Raw genomic sequence first — 23,510 nt, forward strand, 5'->3', positions numbered from 1 at the left:
GAAGATGCCAGAATAAAAAAGTGGGAGAAGGGAAGGGGGATTTGCTAGGTAAGAGATGAAGCCAGGTGGGTGGAAAAGGTAAAGGGCTGGAGAAGAAGGAATCTGATAGGAGAGGAGAGTGGACCACGGGAGAAAGGGAAGAAGGAGGAACACCAGGGGTAGGTAATAGACAGATGAGGAGAGGTAAGAGGCCAGTGTTGGGAATAGAAGAAGAGGGAAGAAGGAGGGAAATTTTTAGCAGAAGGAGAAATGAATGTTCATGCCATTAGGTTGGAGTACAAGGATGGAATACAAGGTGTTGGTCCTCCACCCTGAGGGCGATCTCATCATTGCAAAAGAAGAGACCAACATTTTGGAACAGGAATGGGGATCGGAATTTAGATGGTTGGCCACCAGGAAATTCCACTTTTGGCCTCAACAACACTGATTACCAGAAAGAGAACACGGATTTCTCCTTCTTATATATTTCTACCTCGCCCTTCCCTCTTCTTCTATTCCCCACTCTGCCCTTTTACCTCTTCTTCTCACCTTCCTGTGCCCTTCCTTCCCCCATGGTTCTCTCTCCTCTCCCATCAGATTCCTTCTTCTGCAGCTCCTCACCTTTCCCATCTACTTGGCTTCACCTATCACCTTCTTGCCAGTTCTCCTTCCCCTTCCTCTACCTTCTTTATTCTGGTCTCTTCCCCCTTCATTTCCAGTCCTGAAGAAGAGTCTTGGCCTGAAGTGTTGACTGTTTATTCATTTCCATAGATGCTGCCTGACCTGCTGAGTTCCTCCAGCATTTTGTGTGTGTTGGTCTAGGTTTCTAGCATCTGCAGAATCTCTTGTGTTTATGATTTGTAGGCCACATGTCCCCATCCTGCTCAAGGAGCTGTCAAGTATCTATCAACCTCCATGTCAGTCGGACACCCACTGAGCTAACACTGTCTAGAATCAACTGAGGGTAACTCTCTCCTTTTAGCTTGAAATTCCATTCCTGAATGTGGATGCTGGGTGGATCATGGCAGAGCCCATTGTGAGGGAGTTCTACATCCCTGGAGGTACCATCTTAGGGACTAAGACAGTCTGAGTCACTGAGTTGATTTACGCGATCCCGTGCACAGAGGATTTCTTACTCCAACATCTGTGGCCATCAAACTTTACAACTCTTCCCTTGGAGGGTCAGACACCCTGAGTCGATAGGCTGGTCCTGGACTTATTTCCTGGCATAATTTACATATTACTATTTAACTATTTATGGTTTTATTACTATTTATTATTTATGGTGCAACTGTAACGAAAACCAATTTCCCCAGGATCAATAAAGTATGACTATGACTATGACTATCTAACACAACACATCTGACTGTCCGTGGCCTTAGCACATGGCTATCTGCAAGAACTTGCCGTAAGCTAAGGCCAGAAGTGATATTTGATTATTATGCCACTGAAGGACGTTTTGGGGTGGCCTGAAATACTTTAAGTTCTAAATGAAAGCTTGTTTTTTATGTCCAAATCATCAACTGCCACTGGGTCAGGTTGAAGATGCCAGGTAGAAGATGTCAGAGCTGGAGGTGCAAGCTGTTTCTGGCTTATTGGATGTGTGGTAATAGTTGGAAGAGACAGGGATACAGATTCTAGCAACTGATTAATATTGAACACACAGAGGTGCAGCTGGTAGAACCTGCTGCTTCATATGTCCAGCAACCTGGCTTCAGTCTTCAGCTCCACTGCTAATGCTGTGGAGTTTGCACAAGCCCATATAACTGTGTGGGTTTCCTCTGAGAGCTCCAGTTTCCTCCCACATTCCAAAAACCTGCAGGTTGATAAACTGACAACAGTAAGTTTCCTCTCGTGTGTAGATGAGTGGTAGTACCTGGGTGAGAGTTAGTGGGAATGTGGGGAGAACAGAATAGGATTAATGTAGGGTTAGTATGGAGAAAATTGGGTATGATGTTGGCTGAAGGGTCTGATACTCTCTATGACACCTGTTTCTCCTTCAAGATCACCCTTGCTGTCGCTTTGGGTGAGAAACTGGATAAACTTGCAACTTAGAACAGACATGAGCATAAAAGATCATTTTGCACCTTCCAAGGTTCAAGCAACTATGTCAAGAATAGAGGTTGGAGCTCAGGAGAAAGGTAGAAGATTCTTCAAAGTGTTGGATAATGAAGTTCTAGGAAAGAAGTGAAGAACTTATTGCCCTATTTGCAAAGGCAGATGTTGGATTTCCAGACTTCTGTATCCAAGATAGAAAATCAACTACAAGGCTTTGATTAGTTTTCCTAACATAGAAAACAGCCCGAGAGCATTATCAGACAAAGTAAATGGACCCTGATAGTGATAGTGATAGTGAGGCGGAGGATCAAAAATTTGTCCAAATAAATTGGATTAAGGACCATTTTGCAGGACAAGAGGAAGGCAGAGAGAGTTAGGGAGGGGATTCTAGAGCTCTTGGCTTTGAAGCTGGATACATGGTCACCGAGGATGGATAACACAGAAAAAAGTGAACCCGTGAATTCCCAAGATACACTCCCAGCAGGAGAGGCTTAGTGAAAATGCTGGAAATACTCAGGAGATCAGGCAACGTCTTTGAAGAGAGAAACAGAGTTAACAATTCAGGACATTGGCTTTCAATCAGTACTAGAAAATGTTAAGAGATAAAGGCAAGTCTTAACATACAGTGAAAAGAAGGGAAGGTTTGTGATAGGGTGGAAGGCAGGAGAAAGTCAGTGGGGAAGGAATGAAAGTGCAAGGTGACAGAAGGGGTGACAGGTGAAGTTTCAGAAGCCAGCCTAGAAGAGGCATAAACTTGAGAAGAAGAACCACTATCTGAAACTGTTGAACTCAAAGTGGAGTCTGGAAGGCTAGAACGTGTTTAACAAGAAGATGGGAAACAGTGCTTTGAGCTTCATTATAACAGTAGTGTTCAAGGATGGAGAGATGAGAATGGAGAGTGGGATGAAGAATTAGAGTGGCAGGTAGACTGGAAGCCCAGGAACATTCTTACAGATTGAAAGACAATAATTGAAGATTGCATTGAGAGCAACAAATACAGCACAGAAGACTGAAATAAATAGAAATAAATCGCTATTTAGCTAGAAACATCGTTTTAGTTTCTGGACAGAAATAAATAGGTGAAAAGATAAACATTCAATTGTACCGGAGGGTGATGTGGAAAGGGGAGAGGTTGTTGCAGATGACTGAGGAGGAACCAGGGTGTGAGAGAGGGAAAGACCAGTGTGCTGAAAGAAAGGGGAGGTAAGGATGTGGAGAGAGTTGACTTCATAAGAGCAAAGCAGAAGAGAGAGAATTCAGGAGAATGGAATGGAGTTCTCACAGTTAATTGTGAAATCTATAGGCTTAGAGCAGATGTCATAGGGAAGCAAAGAATTCAAGGAATTCGAAATGAAGACTTGGAGTTAGACTGTCTGACCGTGAGGGAAGGTGAGAAACTCAGCAAGGCCGATGGAATTTGTCCAGTTCAGCAGGAAATGACACAAATTCAGACAAGAAGAAGGATGAGGGGGATGGGATCTGAACTGGACTGGAACAGAATACATTCCATATAACACAAACAGAGTGGAAGTGGGGATCCAGAAAGATTCCCACAGTGAGGCCGTCTTGTGGGGGTAGTGAGTGGAGTCAATAGAGAAGTTCATCAAAGCATGATTGGGTGTCTAACTTTTAACTCCTCTATTCAGTCCACAGGGGTAACCCTGAGCTTCCAGTCACCTGTCACTTCTGTTCTCTGTCCCATTCAGGCCTGTCTTTAGCCTCCCACACTGTTCCAACAAAACTCAATGCAGACTCACGGGACAACACCTCACCTTTGTGTGGTCCCTTACCACCTTCAAGACTCAGTGGATTCCACAATTTCACATAGTAATTCTGCTGTTCCCATTTGGTTCTCCTTCGCTTTCACCTTCTGAATCTTTCCCTGTGCAATCCCCACACCTTTCACCTTGCACAGTCATTCCTCTTCACTCGTCACTCTCTTTAAATCCTCACTGTATCAAAGACCTTCCCTTTTGTTCTCTCTTCACTTCCCTCCAACTTTCACCGCACTTCAAAACTTGCTTATCTCTCACTTCCGGTTCTGATGAAATCTCGTTCGTCCGAGAGAAAAAATCTCTCCCTCTCTCCGCAAACCCATTCGGATCTGCTCAGCACTTTCAGCATCTCTGGTTTAGATTTCAGAATTCCAACATTCAGGTTTTGTTTTGATGGTCTCGATGGAACAATTCTCTCCGATGGGGCCACATGTTGCTGTGAAACACTAACGTCATTAGTGGCAATAACAGTTTCCGTGATTCACAGCCCAGCCACGTTAACACAGGGAAACTACAGAAATTATTCAGTCAGTACCAGAAGAATAAGAATTAGGTTTAGTGTCACTGACACATCCTGAAATTTCTTGCTTTGCGGCATTACATAAAAACTATAAATTACAATAAGAAATACATAAAAATTAAATTAAAAATACTGCAAAAAGAGAGCAACAATAGTGAACAATGCACACAAAATGCTGGAGGAACTCAGTAGGCCAGGCAGCATCTATGGAAAAAAGTACAATCGACGATTCGGGCCGAGACCCCTCCGTAGGGCCGTTTGGCCCGAAAAGTTGACTGTACTCTTTTCTATAAACGCTGTCTGGCCTGCTGAGTTCCTCCAACATTCTGCATGGGTGGCTTGGATTTCCAGCATCTACAGGTTTTCTCTTGTTTGCAAAAATAGTGAGGTAATGTTCATGGTTGATTTTTTTTGTCCATTTAGAAATTTAATGGGTGGAAGGGAAGAAATTGTTCCTCAAATGTTATGTGTGCCTTCAGGCTCCTGTAGCTCCTTTCTGATGGTAGCAATGAGAACTGAGCATGTCCTAGCTAATGGGCATTCTCAAGCACGGATGATGACTTTTTGAGGTAGCATCTTTTGAATATGTCCTTGAAGCTGGGGAGCCTACGGCCTATGAAGCTGGCTGAGTTTGCAACTCTCTGCCGGCTTTTCCAACCCTGGGCAGAGGCACCTCCATACCTAAGTGATGTAATCAGTTAGAAGGCTCTCCACAGCACATTTGTAGAAATTTGCTGGAGACTTTGGTGACATACCAAATCTCCTAATGAAATATAGTCGTTGACGTGTCTTCTTCGTAATTGCATCTATATGTTACGCCCACAATAGATCTTCAGAGATGTTGACTCCCAGGGGGCATGAGGCAGAGCCACATCCAACAACCCAAGAACCAATTATTTAACTCTTGCTGTCCCATTAACAGCCCAATGAACTTCAAACAAGCAAGAATTCCAGTTTAAACAAGACATTAATACTTTATCCTGGAGAAGGGTTTTAACAAAAAGGATAACTGGTTCGTTCACACCACAGTCCATTAAAGAAAGAGAATTTTGAGACGTTGGATATACTATGTACTGCAAGGATATTCTCAAAGCCTCCCTTGAAAAACTAACTTTCTCATTATTCAGAGCACTTCCTGGCCCAGAACATTAAAAGTGGAAAAGGAGCATTCGTCAATAGGCATACATGGAGGTGCAGCATAACAACCTCCCTGGCAATCCACCCGCCAACTTGTCAAGCAACTCTTGCCCCATCCCTACAGACCCCACACTGGGCACACCAGCTTCCTCAGACACCACAGAAATGGAGTGGAAGAACGTCACCCTCAAGCCTGAGAAAAGGACCACGAATCAGATAGCAACTTTCCAGCTCACGCTAACTGTCTCATCAAACACTCATACAACAAAGAAAAAAAAGTTAAATACAGAGCAAAGTTCCCTTGATAAGGTTATAACTTAGTTCTACACAGAGGGGTTCATAGTGAAGACTGTGAAGAATATGGTGTATTTCCAGTTTGGTTTGGGGTGCGCTGCCATTTTGTAAAGCAAACCTGGGTTGGAATGCTGCTGAGAACAAACTGGCAGGGTCGTCAGTACTAAGCAGAATGTGGATGGAGCATGGTTACTCCTTTGAAGAATAAGCGTTGGTACAATGGCCCATTGTGTGGCTTCATGTGCTGTGAGGTTCTCTTGTTCTCAGGTGAAGCAATGCTGACACCAAGGAAAGAAAATGGGAAAACTGAGAAATTTGAGGAGCTATCAAAGAAGCAATAGAGAGAGACTGGAAAAGTACCAAAGGAAGGTATAAGAGAGATATCAGAGGTATATATTTTTTAACAGACAGAGTGGTGGGTACATGGAATGACCTGCTAGGAGTAGTGGTAGATGCAAATATATTAGGGAATTAAAGAAACTCTTGGATAGTCACATGCATGATAGAAAAATGGAAGGGTTAAATTGATCATAGTACAGGTTAAAAGGTCAGCCCAACATCATGGGTTAAAGGGCTTGCAATGGCCTGTAATGTTCTATGTTCTATGTTTTATGTGCAAACAGATCCCCGGACACTCCTGCACAACACAATGGGAGGTGTTTGACCAGCAGTGCCAAACTCATCCCAAGTGCAAACTTCTGTTGTGTAAGAGGAGAAAGTGCATTGCTGCAACTGAAAGGGATCTGGATTTTGTGGCACTGGATTAACATTGCTGAAGACTCAACTTATCACGTTCCTGCAGCTGGAAGGTAGAAGAAGGCAGCAGTAACTGCAAGAACATAAAAGAGAACTTCTAATAATTGGAAGGTTCGGGGCGTCCAGATGGAGATCTGAGAGGGCTGAGGATTGGAGTCATGTTGGAGAGCTTGGGGAAACAGGGAGTTGCAGGTAAAGTAAGTTTTTGATTTTATTTAAGTGATGGTCATCCCACTTTGATGCTGGGCTGTGAAAACCAAGTATTCTGGGAATGCCCAGTGAAGGTTGCTCCTTGGTGCAAGTTACACCACGATGCTCCAAGAAGAAAGTTGCATCAGGAATTTCTCTCACAGTGAAACTAGGTTGGGTCATAAGGGTAATGATTTGGAAGTGGTTCTTGGGATTACTAAAGTGAAGAAAAACATCCCTGAACTGTATTTCACTTATGCTATAGATTTTCAGAATGTGAAAAATAATTGAAAGGCTATCAAATCTGAAAGTAAAGAGTATCTCATAAATACATTAAATGAAAGACCTTGGGGCAAAAGTGGCCCTATCAAAGACAGATACTGACGAGACTATAATGACCTAAATGAAGTGCTGGTCTTGTTAAATGGATAGTTTGCATCCACATCTTCAGCACAGTAAATGACAAATTATCTGTGAAATAAATTAACCCCAAAAGTCAGGTTTTATTATATCAATCCATCTAATTAAAAATTTAAAATGGTAATAAAGAAAATGAAGGGACTGGAGAAAGATCAATCTCCCAAGTCAGATGATTTTAAAAGGAAGAGAATGGAACATAAATATAAATAAAAAGACAAGATATATGAACATGAGCTGGCAGCTAGCCCCTTTACCTTCTCTGCTACTGGGTAAAAATATGGCTAAATGATCACTTCATCCAATCCCCTAATGTTAGGAGTATTAGAGCTGGAGGTGGTTTTCTAGATCCTTGTATTTCTTCCTCCATTTTGTGAGGTTATGCCTACATTGTGACCACTGTCCATATCCACTAGGTTCACAATAATCCATTGACCTACCAGATGCGGTCTAACCAGAACACTGCACAGCTGTAATGTAACTCCCCTCATGGTAACACAAGAATGTAGGAACAGAAAAGGCCTCCAGCTCCTTGATTCATCCACTAAGGTCATGGCCAATCTGTGATCTACACTTTCCCTATAGACCTCAATAACTTTGATACCAAACATCTGTGAGATTCAGATAAAAAATGAACAAACACCCCAGGATCAGTTGTCATTTGTTCCAGTTTTGCTCGTCAAAATATTTCATCACTCCTGAAACACAAGCTCTTGGCTTCGGGTCTTGTTCTCCCTCATTCCGAACTCCACGACAAGCAGGGATAAGTTCTCGCTATCTCCCAGTTTCCCTTAGAACTGTGAAAATTTTAATCAAATCGACCCTTAATGTTCCAGAGTACAGTATATACAAAACTAACTTGTCTAATTTCATTTTGTAGTTTAACTTGGAGAGCTCAGTGAAAGATCACTGTGGTAAATCTGCAGTGTACTCACTCCTCCCAGGCTAATAAACACCCCAAGAATTGCGAGGCCTGAACTGTTCTCAATGCCATCAGTGGGGCATAACAAGGGTAAGTATCACTGAAGTATCACATGCACTGGCTGGTACTTCAGCTCTCTGGACTAAATAGCCAACATGCTATTAGTTTCATTTCTGCCTTGGCCAAGCTATTTTAATGACTGATATCCACAATGCCCTAATCTCCTTGGAGCACCTGCTGTTCACTGTTTATTAAAGGATATCCCACCCTTTCTCGGTTCTGTATTGAAGTTCATTTGCCATAGTTTAGTGCCTATAAATCTGGAACATAAAACATAATGCACAGTACAGGCCCTTTGGCCCACGATGTATATCGAACTTTTAACCTACTCTAAGATCAATCCAACACTTCCCTTTCTACATACCCTACATTTTTCTATCATCCATGTGCCTATCTCAGATTTTCTTAAATGCCTCTAATGTATCTTCCTTCACCACCGCCCCAGTCAGGGTGTTAAATGCACCCACCATTCTTTGTGTACAGAACTTACCTCTGACATCCCCCCCCCCCAATACTTTCCACCAACCACCTTAAAATTATGCCCCCATGTATTAGCCATTTCACCCCTGGAAAAAGTCTCTGGCTACCCGCCCGATCTATGCCTCTTAACATTTTGTATATCTCTGTCATCTGATCTGATCCTTAAGTCTACCTGAGCAGCACTTCATTGGCCCCCTGAAGGATGGAGAAAACACAAGAGACCAAAGGCAACTTGGCACTGTACCATAGAGGCAGAAATGAGGACCCTGGGGCATCATAGAGAAAATGGCCAAGGACAGACAGAGGAGAAGGATCTTCATTGCTGCCCTCAGCACCCGCGACATAACGGGCAGTAAGTAAGTCATTTAGAAAGTAACCTTGGCTCTCTGTGGTCATGGTATTCCAAAGACTTAGAGCCCACCAACTGATGGAATTTCTTTTCATTCCAGTACAAAGTGTTTGGGCCCCTACCCCGACACTTTCTCATGATCAACCCTGTAAATCTGAAAAGAAAAGGATGTGTTTCAATTCATTCACGCACAAGAGAAAATTGGCAGATGCTGGAAATCTGAGCAACACGCTGGAGGAACTCAGCAGGCCAGGCAGCATCTAGGAAGAGTACAGTCGACGTTTCGGGCCAAAACCTTTCGACAGGACTGGAGAAAAAAAGCTGAGGAGTAGAATGTTAAAAGGTGGGGGGGAGGGAAGAGACAAACACAAGGTGATAGGGAAACACAAGGTGATAGGTGAAACCTGAAGGGGGAGGGGATGAAGTAAAGAACTGGGAAGTAAGTTGGTAAAAGAGGCAGAAGGCCATGGAAGGGGAAAAGGAGGTAGACGCACCAAAAAGAGGTGATGGGCGGGTGAGGAGGTGAGGTGAGAGAGCGAAAGAGGGATGGGAAATGGTGAAGGGGGGGTGTGTGGGGGCCATTAATGGCAGATGGATGTTCATGCCATCAGTTTGGAGGCTACCCCAAACAGAATATAAGGTGTTGTTCCTCCAACCTAAGTGTGGCCTCATCACGACAGTGGAGGAGAACATTGATAGACATATCAGAATTCAATTCATCACCTCATTATCCTAAATTTATGGAATATAAGCCATCCCTACGCAGTCTCCCCTCACAAAACAATGCATCAGTCCCAGGAATCAGTACAAAAACTTTCCCAATAGCACAGGCGGAAGGGAAAGACTAAAAAGCCCCAGCATTTTGAGCTTGGCATCAGGTTTTGGGGATTCCAGGAGTGGCTAACTGGAGGAAACATGGCTTCCTGGTGTGACTCCACATCCATTGATTGGGTACAAGGAGGCTCACAAACGCCCAACAGATGTTATTGAGACAAGAGTCTGGTTATTGTACTGTTTATTATACTTTGTAAAAAGCCATCAACTATTCTTAAAGATTAAAGTGAGATTAAAGATTAGCTTTATTTGTCACATGTACATCGAATATATAGAGAAGTGTGTTGTTTTGCGGCAATGACCAACGTAGCCTAAGATGTGTTGGGACCAGCCTGCAAGTGCCATCGTGCTTCTGGCACGAACATAGCATGCCCACAATGCCCACAACTTACTAACCCTAACTCCTATATCTTTGGAATGTGGGAGGAAACCGGAACGCCCAGAGGAAACCCACGCGGTCACAGGTAGAACGTACAACTTCCTTACAGATAGCGGTGGGGATTGATCCCCAGTCTTACATCTGACGCTGTAAAGATTTATGCTAAACACTACTCTACTGTGCCACATACTCTAACTGTATGTGTATGTGAAAGATGAGTCACCTATTTGGAATTATTTTCCTAAAAATATAGTGTAACAAATTCTAAGGCAGAGGTAGATAGATACACGATAAACGAAGAGGTGGTGGTAAATGGAAATGCCCAGTTGAAGTCTTAATCAGATTATCTATTATTTTATTAAATGGCCAAATTGGCTGGTCCTAATTCACATATCTTTATATTTGTATGCATACCATAGTTAAAAATTTGGTTGAAGCCGCCCACACAGTGTTATAACGGCAATTACTTTCTGGAGCATTAATGGTGCAGAGCAGCCATCTATCCTTCTCATGATTATTATCGAATGAGCTCAGGTACCGAGCTTTGTAAGGAGGTATGAAGACACGACTGAAAACTGGGTGAAACAGATTGGTTTTAAGGAGAGTTTTAAGTGACTGAATCGATGGAGGTGGAAAGAATCAGAAAGAGAATTCCAAAGCTCGTTGCTAAAAGACTGGCTGGCAACAGCGGTGAGATTAAATCCAGGGATTTAATCGAATCTAACCAAGAGGTTAGCATCAGGTTTTGGGGATTCCTGGAGTGGATAGCTGGAGGAATCATGGCTTCCCGGTGTGAATCCTCATCTGAGGTTGGAATATCTTCCCACTCAATCTCTTCTCCTCCCCTGTCCATTACCTCTCTCTGATGCCCTTCCTCTTTCTCATTCTTCAATGGTCCACTGTCCTCTCCTGTCAGATTCCTTCTTCAGCTCTTTACTTCATCCACGCTCTTTACTTCATCCACCTATCACTTCCCTGCCAGCTTGTACTCCTTCCCCTTCCGCACCTTCTCATTCTGGCTTCTGCCCCCTTCCTTTCCAGCACTGGTGAAGGGTCATTGACTTATTCACCCCCATAGATGCTGCCTGGCTTGCTGAGTTTTTCCAGCATTTTGTTTGGGTTGGAATTTAGTGTGACCGCCTAGGTCACGTGGGGCTGTAGGACTGGAGGAGCCTACAGAATTAGTAGTGAGGAATCCATGGAGGAGTTTGAAATAAGGCGGGGTCAATTGGTGATATTTTATGGGAATCCAAGAAATCATTTTACTAACGTTACACAATAAAGATCAGACAGCTGGGACCATGCAACAGAGAAAATGAAAGCATAGGATAACTGGCAGAGTGGATGAAGAGGAGTGCCAGGATTCACAACAGGAATGACAGCCATTCATCGAGTGTTCTTAGGAGTTAAATTAGGATTTAAGTGGTAGTTGATATTTAGAGATAATTCCCTCACATGCTGCTGAGTCTGGGAGCCAATTGCAGCTTTGAAGACTGAAGGACATCAGGGTGAAAAGGATTAACTTATGGGGCCTGGGTTCCATCAATTCAGATTTATTATTTTTCAGATTAAGTGTGATCTCGACACGGTGGATGAGATAATTAATTGAGTTGATAGGTCATCAGAGAGAGAGAGAGAGAGAGAGAAACCACTCTGTCTGCTAGGAGAGACCAGAGCAAGAGGATGTAGTAAATTCAATGCTAGCCATCAGGGGAGAGATCAGTAAGCTGAAACTTCAGAGAGTCAGTTGGAGTTTCCAAGATTGCTGGGTAAGGGTAGTAAGAAATTTGGGACCAAGACTGAGTGATGGAGTTAAAGCACTGAGTAAGCATAAATTTGTTAAACAGACAGGCCTAAATGCCTGAACTGTCCCCTGTACCTTTGCTATAGGACAACAAGACAGAGCTCCTTCAGACTTGTCACAATTTTAACTCAAAAAATTAGTGCAGTACAATTTGGCAGTTGAAAAATCACTGACACTGTCTATAATTGAACTCGAATGGATATCGACTACGCAATGAGCCTCTGCAGCATTTCCAGTCTTGTAAAAATCGGATTTGTATTTCTGCCGCAACTTCCACCACAAGATGTCTCAAAGGGTTTTGCATGCACTGAAGTGTAGGAAGCACAGCAACCAGTAAGCTCCCCACACAATGATGACTCAACTATCTTGGCGATGATGGTGGGTTGTCAATATCAGCAAGAACACTAAGGGAACTCCGCTGAGCTGGTTAACCTAAATGAGCAAAGGTTCAGTTTTATGAACAGTTGGGAGGCATTTGGATCGGTACATGGAGAGTTATGGGCTGAATGCGGGTAAATGGGACAACCAGGAAAGATGCTGCGGTTGCCATGGACCTGTCAGGTCAAGGGGCCTGTCTCGGTAACGTATTACCCTATAAACTTTTCTGATTAAGCGTCTGGAGGTCTCTGAACCAGGAAACAAGAAGCCCAGCCATAACTGACATGCAACAATATCACTCCAAGTCAGTGAGAAATCAGTTTCACAAGGTGATGCAAAACTGAAAATACCATCCTGATATTTGAATGATATTTTCTCCCCAGTGTCAGTGGAAAAAAAGTGCCAACCAGGGCAAGAAAGCAACTTGCTCAGCATCCCCACTTATTTTCAACTCTCCTAGGTACGTTCTTAAAACAAGTGTCCCTAACCTGGTCTCTTTGCTTAATGGTATTAGTCCGTGGCTGGAAAATGGTTACAAATCCCTGCTTTAAGATATTAGCTGCAAGACCTGTGGCTCTCTGAAAATCTGAGTTTACAACACTATTCCACTCCCACAAGCATCTTTCCGAATCCTCTGAACTTTTTTCCTCTTATAGGTAAGGGAATTAAGGGTTATGGGGAAAAGGCAGGTAGGTGAAGATGTGTCCATGGCCAGATCAGCCATGATCTTATTGAGTAGTGGAGCAGACTCGACGGGCCAGATGGCCGACTCCTGCTCCTATTTCTTATATTCTTGTCAATAAGTAGCTTCATGGGTTCTCAAACGGACCTTTTAAATCATACTCCCATTTCCACCTACACTCCCCTGTTCCCTTTCTCAGCTTGCACTGATGTCATGTCTACTCTGTCACGTAAGTTATGTTTAGTTTATGTTAATTTAAGATCATACTGCAGCAAGAGGCCAATTTTGATGGCATTTATTGCTTGGGAATGTCTGCCTATGACAATATACTTGAACTTGAGTGAACTAAGCCAGCATCTTGCAGGGAAATCCTGTGAGCTGGGAATCTCCAGACCTTACCATATCTGCATCTCATTTTCAAACTCCCTGCTACTACTAGGAACTTGTGGGATTACACTGCCTGTGGGTGATGGAGCTGGTACTCTACAATGTAATGATATGAACTCAAGTTCTCTGGCCCACACAGGGCTCAATCCCATTCCTGAAGGTGGGTAACTCTTCCATGGGATTATCAAATATTTCTCTCTCACTTCACCCCACTTTTCTCCTCTCTGCAACTGGCTTGCCTCCATTTAACCCACTATTTCTGTCCTTCCATCGTTTCATCCTCGATTCTTCAATCTCAATTGTTGAAATTGGTCCCATTAATCACTGGGGGTCTCAAATTCCTTGTAACCCTCACCCGCTGCACTACAAACTCACCTCTCAGTAGGCTACAGGGCAAAACCACTGAAGGGGAAGTTGGATGGTTTACTCCAGACAAGCTTTGGATACATGGATTTAAAGATTAACAACTAAGAATTTCTCCCACTCTGGCATCTAAACACTATGTGAGAAATATGTAGAGAACGCCCACTAGGACTAATGACTCAGAAGAGGCTTTGCCATATTCAGTGATGGGAAACTTCCCACCTTGGATGCTGCAAGACTTATTGAAATGCTGGGTCTGTTTAATGCCTCGTCTGGAGACTGGTTCTTTATGCATGAGGTGAGGGAGTGAGGAGCAGTTGAGCCAGAATCTCTCCTCGCCCTTATGTCCTCGTGGGAGGAATGAATCTGAGTCATCGGCAAAGTGAATCCCTGTTGATCTTTTGTCTCCTCCCACCTTACTGGTGTTATTACCTTGATCCACCACCCTGAAAATTTTTTCCCTCTACCATCGGCAAACCATAGTACGCATCAGCCATAAGATCAGAATCAGAATCAGGTTTATTATCACCAGCATGTGTCGTGAAGTTTGTTACCTTAGCAGCAGCAGTTCAATGTAATATGTAATTTTGAAGAAAAAAAAGTAAAACTAAATAAATCAATTACAGGATATGTATATTGAATAGATTAAAAACTGTGCAAAACCAGAAATAATATATATTAAAAAAGTGAGGTAGTGTTCATGGGTTCAATGTCCATTTAGGAATTGGACGGCGGAGGGGAAGAAGCTGTTCCTGAATCGCTGAGTGTGTGCCTTCAGGCTTCTGTATCTCCTACTTGATGGTAACAATGAGAAAAGGGCATGCCCTGGGTGCTGGAGGTCCTTAGCAATGGAAACTGCCTTTCTGAGACACTGCTCCTTGAAGACGTCCTGAGTACTTTGTAGGCTAGCACCCAAGATGGCGCCGACTACATTTACGACCCTCTGCAGCACTGAAGTTACCTACAGGGTGAACCAAACGAATATGTTTCCTATGGAAGGAGAACTATAAACTAGAGGGGTGAGAGGTGAAAGATTTAGAAGGGAATGGAGGGGCATCTTTTTCATTCAGAGTGGTGTGTTTATGGACTGAGTTGCCAGAAGAAGTGGTTGAGGCAGGTTCAATAACAACATTTAAAAGCCTTTTGGATAACTACAAGGATAGGAGGGGATTATTAGGGATATGAACCAAACATGGGCAAGTGAGACTAGCACGGTCGTCATAGTCGGGTTGGACCAAGGGGCCTATGTCCAAGACGTATTACTCTGTAGGTTAAACCAGAAGTGTCTCTACCACTAGGAAGCTCAGAAAGTATGTGAGAACACCACCACCTTCAGTTTCCCTTCCAAATCACTTACCATTCTGATCTGGGAAATATATCCTTCATCCTGGAACTAAATCCTCGAGTTCCCTCACCAACAACACCACCTCCCCCAGAAGGATGAGAGCAGTTCAAAATGGTTCAACACAACCTTGTCATCATCACTAACAGTCTCTCACATCCCATAAACAAATAAAGTTAATAGTTCTTTCAAGCTAGACCCCGGGAGATCCTGTTGGAATTCAGCCAATGCATATGAAGCCTAGGGTGAAACTAGAGACATTTCTGGAAGAAAGACAACATCCATTCAGCCCCTTGAGCCTGTTCAAATGAGACAATGACTGATTTATTCTGTAACTCCAAATATGTGATGGTTTGAAAGGACTTAATACTTTCCCCTGATAGAAACCTATCAGTCTCACTCTGGAAACACCATTTATTCATCTCTGGCTCTTCCATTTATGACTCTTATCTGAAACTATGATGCTGTTCTCTTTTGTCTGACCTTTCCTCAGATCTGGAAGTGAACTTCTGTTCATCATCAGATATTGTAAACACAGAAGCCAGTATTGACTTAAAATTTTCAGATCGGAAGGTCACAAGTCTGGGCAAGGATATTTCTTGGGAATGTGGGAAATGTGGTCACAGCTGGAATTTATCACCCATTCCTCCCTGCCTTAAAGACATTAAGTATCAATAACTTTGGCTATGACTCTGACTGATTTTCAGACTCCACTCCTGAAGGATGCTCCTCAACAGTTGGGTATTTCACAACAATGCAACAACTCTTTTCATTCCGTTACCAACAATTACCATATATATATACTAAAACTCATTATAATAGTGCACATGATGCCTGTTTAGGGTCTGAGCTTTTAAATACGGTCCAAAGGCCGTGTGTTTTGGGGGCCAGCTTTGTTCAGCAATTTGGCCTACTCCAAAGCCTCAGACCGAAGGAAGTCCTTCAGGCACCATGTCATTGAGTAAAAGAAAATCTAGGCTTACCTTAGTGTAAACTCCCCATGACAACTCTGTCTCTGTCACCATAACAACAATCCCAAACATTCCAAATATCAGCGCGTAATCACTGAGCCGCTTCCTTTTCTCAAACAGGGCTCTCCGGTGTCCTAGCTTATGGCCGATGTTCTGGGACTTCTTGGGAGATTTTCTGCCCTCATTCACCAAGCTGTCGTTGGAGATGTTGTTCTGGTCGGGTTTGGAGACCACCACCTCCAAGCCGGAGTTGGTGTGCAGAGGCTGTGTCTCCGAGTCCAGGTCATGGAGGTTTCTGTGCGAGGTGCCAAGGCTACTGAGGGGTCTCACCACCCCTCCATTATACTTGCAGCTGGTCATGGCTATCTCTGTGAAAGGGTTGCTCTCGCAGAAGCTGTTTTTGGATCCAGCATGATGCAGGCGATGGAAGTCACCAGTGTTCACCTACAGGAAGACCAGAGAAAAAGTTTGAAAGTCAAAAGCCTTGTTTTGGCGCCTTGAATCAAGTCCTACTTAAGATGGGCCTATGGCAATGCAGAAACCTCATTTAAAACGTTGACCTCCTGAAACTCCGAGCACAGAATGCTCATGATAGAACTAGTGAATAAATGTTGTCCCTGGTGGTTGATATCTGCACACTGTGCCAGGCACTCTCAGCTTTTGATCACAAGTTCACCAAGATTCATTGGAACTGCATTCATCCAGGAAATGACAGACACTCTATCACACTATCAACTTATTCCTTATAGATCAAAAAAAGGTTTAAAGCGGTGCGTTGCGGGGACGATGCGGTATTGCCCTAATGATCTGATTGACTCTCCTACTGAGAAAGAAATGGTTGTCTATACTTCAGCCTTTTCCTGGCATCACCAGGATATCCCTGGGGCAGAACCCAAGGAGTATAATCATGGGGGAGAGGGTGAGTAAAAAATAAATTGTGCCTTAAAATCCTTCAGTTTGTACTATTTTTTATTAATTATGGGACTAATGGGCAGGAAGAGGTAGAGAAAAACAAGACTGCCAACCATGCATCATATACTTGTATATTGTGCATTATGCTGGAAATGACTCAGTGGGATCCTCTGAACCTCTGGAGTGGGACTTGCAACCCACAACTTTCTGACAACCTACAACATCCGGTACATTGTGGAGGTAGTGTTGTCTTTAGAAAGAAATATTACAGCAAAACCCAATCTCTGGTGGCTGTAAGAAATCCAAAGCAAGAATCAAGGAACATATCATGTATTTAATATTTCAGTAATATTCTGAGTAATATTGTGTACATATAGTTTGATTCTTTGTTGTTTACATAATTCATTATGGGTTATAAGTAAAAGCACATGAATGGCATACATTTTTACACCACCACATCATAAGCGTGTGCCTCTCTAAAGTAACAACAAAGTAGACACGCATCTCCTAGCTTCTGTGTTTTTCTTTTAAATAATTTCTGGTTACAAAACCTACAGTGATGACAAATACGTTTCAAGGCGAATTGGATATGACTACCTATCTGTTGAAACGCAGTGAATGTTCAAGTGAAAAAAAAGAGCACATTTTTTTCTTTGGAAGGGGAGAAAGATGTTCAACTTTAAAAAAAGGCAGAAAATGGACAAAGTTCAGAGAATCATAAACGGTGAGTATGGGTGATAATAATAATAAATATTTAAAAAGCAGAAATGACTGGCTACATCGGAAAGATAGATGTGTCGATTGCACAGCAGATAACTGAATTTTGTATACTGAACAAAGTGAGCAGTATTTTGAAGCAAGTGAAATAGCCAATGAAAAGCAAGTGCCAGTATTACGGAGTGCAATAGGTGGGAAAGCATACAGTTTGCTTAGAAGTTAGACTGCTGCAACCAAACTAGCCGAAATGAGCTTTGCGGCTATTGTGAACATGATGCAGGAACATTTAGAACTGAAACCATTGTCGATTGCAGAATGTTTCGGGTTTCATAAGCAGAATCAAAAAGGAGGGGAGTCTATTTCAGGTTACATGGCTGAATTGAAAAAATTGTCTGAGCATTGTCAATTCAGTGATGGGCTTACTGGTGCACTGAGAGATCATTTAGTTTGTGGAATTTACCAGAAAGCGTTCAAAAATGACTCCTAAGTGAAGCACAACTAACATTTAAAGGAGCAGTTAAAATCACTGTATCAATGGAAATATCAGCCAGCGACGCAATTGAGTTGTAGTCAGGAATGAAAGTGAGCAAGAATGAAATTGCAACGTCTACACAGAAACCTTCCTGGCTGAACAAGTTGTGTTACTGTAGTTGCAGGGGCACACATACACCAGACCAATGCAAGTTTAAAGGCAAAACTTGCAGAAAATGCAACCAAGTAGGACACATACAAAGAGCATGTTGGGCAGACAAAAATAAAAGGACTGCACAGGGAAGAGAAAATGTAAAAAAAGTTAAGTTGCAGTTTCAAGAGGACCGGAAATCTGCATTCTGTTAATGACAAATCTGACAATGATGAGGGTGACTCAGGACTGAATGGCCTTAAGATTTAGAATGTGAAAACTAACAGGAGGCAAGCAATATTGCTTGCAGCAGAAGTGAACGGCAAATTAATTAAAATGGAATTGGACACTGGCTTGGCTGTTTCAGTCATTCCACAAAATGAGCTTGAATGCCATTTCAAAGATACTGACCCAAAGCTTGCAGAAATCCCACTAGGAAGTTATACTGGAGAAAAGATAACTACTGTGGAAATGACATTGATAACAGTGCAATACAACAACCAACAACGCTTATTGGGCTTGTATGTGGTAAAAACAGGAGGACAGCATTGTGGGGCCATGATTGGCTGAGACAGATAAAACTTTATTGGAGATCCATCCACCATCTTCATGACACATCCCCTGCAATAGTGAATTAAGAAAGGTACTGAATGTTCAAGAATGGCACTGGAAAACTCAAACATCTCCAATATAAAATACTCTGTAGTGTTAAATGAAAATGCCACACTCAAGTGTTACAAAGCCCATCTGCTTCTTTATACCATCCATGATAAGGCAGCCAGTGAACGAGATTGCATGGAGATTCAGGGAATTCTTTCTGAAGTTGAGTGAAGCCCCTGAGCAATGCTAGTGGTTTCAGTAACCAAGAAGAGTGGGTCTGTCAGGATCTGTGGTGGTTTTAAACTCACCATCAACCCAGTGCTGAAAGTAGACCAATACCCTCTGCCCAGGATAGAGGATATCTTTGCAAACCTTTCTGGAGGGAAACACTTCAGCAAAGTGAATTTAACTGAGGCCCACCTACAGATAGAAGTGGAAGAAGAGTCCAAAGTGTTTCTCACCATAAACACTCACAAACAGCTTTACTGCTATAATAGGCCTAGTTTTGGAGTAAGCATCTGCCCCTTCACTCTGGTAGGAAGCTATGGACTAGGTGCTACAAGGCTACCCAGGCACTCATTGTTAGCTGGACAACATCATTGTTACTGCTAACAGTGACAAGGAACATCTCCAAAATCTCAAGTCAATGTTAAAAAGATTGATAGATTATGGGATCAGAGTACAACACAATAAGTGTGATGTTTTTAAATGAAGCATCTCTTAGTGTGGTCACACTATTGACACACAAGGATTCATACATTGGTGGATACCCCAAGGCCAAAGGATGTGTCACAGCTGTGGTCCTTCTCAGGATTCGTCAATTACTATAATAGGTTCCTCCCAAACCTGGCTACTGTGCTCTACCCCTTGAGGTCAGTAATACAGATTGGGAAGAAATGGCAATGGACAAAACTGTGTGAGATGCCTTTCATAAAGACAAAGGAAAAGATGACGTCAGACACTGTACTCACACATTATGATCCATATCGTCCAGTGAAGTTTGCCTGTGATGCCTTGCTTTATGGTATAGGTGTAGTCATGTCACATGTTATGAGTGACGGAAGTGAACACCCCATCACGTTTATGCACAGATTGACAGAGAGGACTTGAGTCTGGTTTGGGGTGTAAAATGCTTCAACTAGTACTTGTATGGAAGAGAGTTTACCCTCATTACTGAGCATCGACGACTCATGTCCATTTTCAATCTACTGACAGGTGTTCCACTAACCGCAGAATGAATACAGAGATGGACTCTATTTCTTGGAGGACACAATTACAAGATCAAATTCAAAAGGTCAACTAATCATGAAAATGCTTATGGATTGTCCTGCTTACCCTTGGAAAATGAAATACTTGAAAAATTTACATAGAGGACATTTTCCCTAATGCAAATCAAAAGTCTCCCTATTATGGCAGAGATGATCCAAAGGGAAACTAGAAAAGACCCCACACTGTCTTGGAACTACATGGCAATCCGCAGTTGCTGGAATGTGCTGCAGAAATCCCAGTTCCCCCATTTTTCCCAGTGCCAGGATGAACTTGTCTTTGACAGAGGTTGCCTTATGTGGGGATTGAGAGTTGTTGTACCATCCAAACTGAGAGCTAAAGTGCTAGAGGAGCCACATTTCAGTTATCTAGGCATCATCAAAATGGAAGTGTTGACTTGAAGCTTTGTCTGGTGGCCTGGCCAGCAGACTGGGCACCTTGCCATGCACTGTTCAGGATGCCAACACATCCAGAAGATGCCAAGAGCAGCGCCTCTCCATCTCTGGGAGTGGCCTGCGATCCCCTGGCAGAGTGTTTGTGTGGATTTTGCTGGACAAATTTCCTGGTAGTAGTGGATGCAGCTACAACGTGCCCAGAAGTGTTCCAAAAGCCTCCACTACAGCCTCATACTCTGTTGGTGTGTTGGGAAGCCTCTTCTTAAGGACTGGTGTTCCAGAACACTTAGTCAGTGACAATGGACCACAGTTTGTTGTGGAACAGTTTCAGTCATTCCTTAACGTCAATGGAATAAGCACCTTACATCTGCACTATACCACCCAGCTACAATTGGCTTGGTGGAAAGGTTTGTCCAGAAACTAAAGAACATACTGTGAGCAATGTCAACAGAAACAAGAGCACTAACGTTAAATCAGAAGCTCGCCAGTGTCTTCTTTGCATATTGCAGTGCAGCCCTCTCCACAACCAGCAACTCACCAGCAATATTTGACTCTTCCTAGATCATCCCTTGCATTCACACTTGTATCTCCTCAAACCCAATCTCAGGAGGAGCATGAGGGTCAAACAGCCTAGACAAATTGAGGGCTCCTCAAACAAGAAGGTTGAAGTCCCTCCTGGACAAGCAGTCCAAGTGAGGGACTACAGAGGTGATCAAAAGTGGGTACTTGGAAAGATTCAGGCCGGAACTGGACCACTCTCCTACAGAGTGAAGATTGCCTCTGATATCATCTGGTATTGACACATCATTTGTAATGTCATCTAGAGATGACACATCAATCAGTTGAGGAGAGCAAAGTCAATTCTTAAAGAAGAAAGGTGTCCAGAGTTATCAAAACCATTTCCCGCAGTTCCGGAGCCAACTCCAACAGCCAACACAGAGGAGACCACAGAACCTGAGATTGTTTCACAGCCACAAGTCTCCCCTGCCAAGCAGAGTGACCCTCCCCACCTTGTCAGGATCGATGTTATCCCACAACAGTAAGATCTCCCCCACAGCATTTAAATCCTTTGGCCTGAATGGGAGACTTAAAAATTTACTATGCTGTAGATGTCTGGTTAGTATTTGTATTATATAGTATACTATATATATAATTTGAGATGTATTCTATATCGAGTGAAATTTATAGCTAAACAGGGAGAAGTGTTGTGTATTTAATATTTCAGTAATACTTGAGTTACCTTGTAAATATATTGTTTGATTTAGCATTCTTTGTTGTTACATAATTCATATGTAAAAATACATAAATGGCATGCGTTATTACACCATGTCGTAAGTGCGCACATTTCTAAAGTAAAAACGAAGTAGAAGCACATCCCCTGGCTCCCGTGTTTTTTCTTTCGATTAATTTCTGAAGTTACAAAACAGAATAGAACATCCTGAGATATTTTAGTATCTCAAGAGCTCTCCATAAATACAAGCTTTTATGGTGCAAGAAAGAGTCCTGTACTTTCAGCAATTCCCAGATGGCTTGAAAGGACAGTAAATATTTCCAAGTTCCCTGATGTGAAACCAGGCAGCAACATGAGTTATGAGGAGAATACAAAGACTCAGCAAAGGGCCATTGACAGATGAAGCAAGAAGGTGCAAATAGAAGTGTAATTGGAAGTGTGTGAGTTTATTTAAGTTGGCAGGCAGAACAGGAGAAACAGAATTGCTTAGAAATTAGATTTCATCCTTATTTAGCATGATAAATCAATGCTGCAATTAGAGCTAATACCTAATCAGGAGACTCCATCAAAATCATGAAATCAGAATAACATAAAGTTGTTTTGGTGACTTCATACACTGAAGTGCAAACTATGCAACTTCTGATGGCTGCCCGCTGCTAAGGCCATAAAATTGCTAACAAGAGTCTTGTTTTCAGCCTGAAATGAGCTGTTTCATTCATCCACATGGGAAGAGAGGACTGGATAGACTCAAGGATGTGTTGGAGGCCCTCTTGGAATTGTAACTAGGAGTCTTTGGCCGATGACTCACCACGGAGAGTAGGGGAAGGAGCGGGCCATCCCATAAACCACTACCCACTCACACAGTCAGCCACCTCCTACCCCATCGGGGGCCGAATCCTTTGATCCTGTACTGGCCTCATTCGTCATCTGAGAACCAAGTGGAAGCAAGTCATCCTCAGTCACAACGGAGTGCTGAGAAAGAAGAAAACTGTGGGGTGAGAGAGATACGGTGGCAGGGCAGTGTAGTGGTTAGCACAACGCTTTACAGTACCAGTGACCCGGGTTCGATTTCCACTGTTGTCTGTAGGGAGCTTGTGCATTCTCCCTGTGTCTGAGTGGGTTTCCTCCCACAGTCCAAAGACCCACCGGTTAGTAGGTTATTGGTCACTGTAGATCGACCTGCAGATTGGGTAGGATTAAATCGGGGGTTGCTGGGAAGCACGGTTCGAACAGCCGGAAGGACCTACTCTGCACTGTATCACAATAAATAAATAAAAAGACCAGAAGGGAATCGTGATCCCTCAGTTCGTGCAGAACACCAGCCGCCTCCCAAGTCCCTTTGATCATTGTGTCATCATGGATTAATTCTGAAAACGTTTACTCATTCCCAGTCATACTTTATTTGCTTGTTCACAAAGAGAACAGCCTGGTCCCTGTCACCAAACCATTCTGATGTTTGAACAAAGAAATTACATTTTTATACAGGAATTGACTAATTCAATACACAAAATGACCAACTGGTAACCTTGTGAATGTTCAAATTCCTTATTTACATACTCAATTGCCAATCATGCTACAATGATATAGGTGTTAATAGCCAATAGAATCTATGCGTTGAAGGCCAATAATACTTCAGGGCCATGTGCATCCTTATCTTGTCTCAATATACCAAATGGCTCTAGTCCCATGAT

General features: G+C 42.8%; 1 protein-coding gene across 2 annotated transcripts in view; it reads right to left on the reverse strand.

Moving 5' to 3' along the window:
* Positions 1 to 23,510, reverse strand: part of LOC140187968 (small conductance calcium-activated potassium channel protein 2-like) — a 119,295-nt gene that overhangs the window by 70,796 nt on the left and 24,989 nt on the right. The window contains exon 2 of one of the 2 annotated variants that reach the window (XM_072243831.1): positions 16,089 to 16,520. In XM_072243831.1, coding sequence (XP_072099932.1) covers positions 16,089 to 16,520 — 432 coding nt within the window. Of the gene's footprint in view, positions 1 to 16,088; positions 16,521 to 23,510 lie in introns of those variants that run through there. The other variant, XM_072243832.1, reaches the window with a different exon arrangement.

This window comes from Mobula birostris, chromosome 26 (genome assembly GCF_030028105.1).
Source record: "Mobula birostris isolate sMobBir1 chromosome 26, sMobBir1.hap1, whole genome shotgun sequence".
Classification (NCBI taxonomy): domain Eukaryota; kingdom Metazoa; phylum Chordata; class Chondrichthyes; order Myliobatiformes; family Myliobatidae; genus Mobula; species Mobula birostris.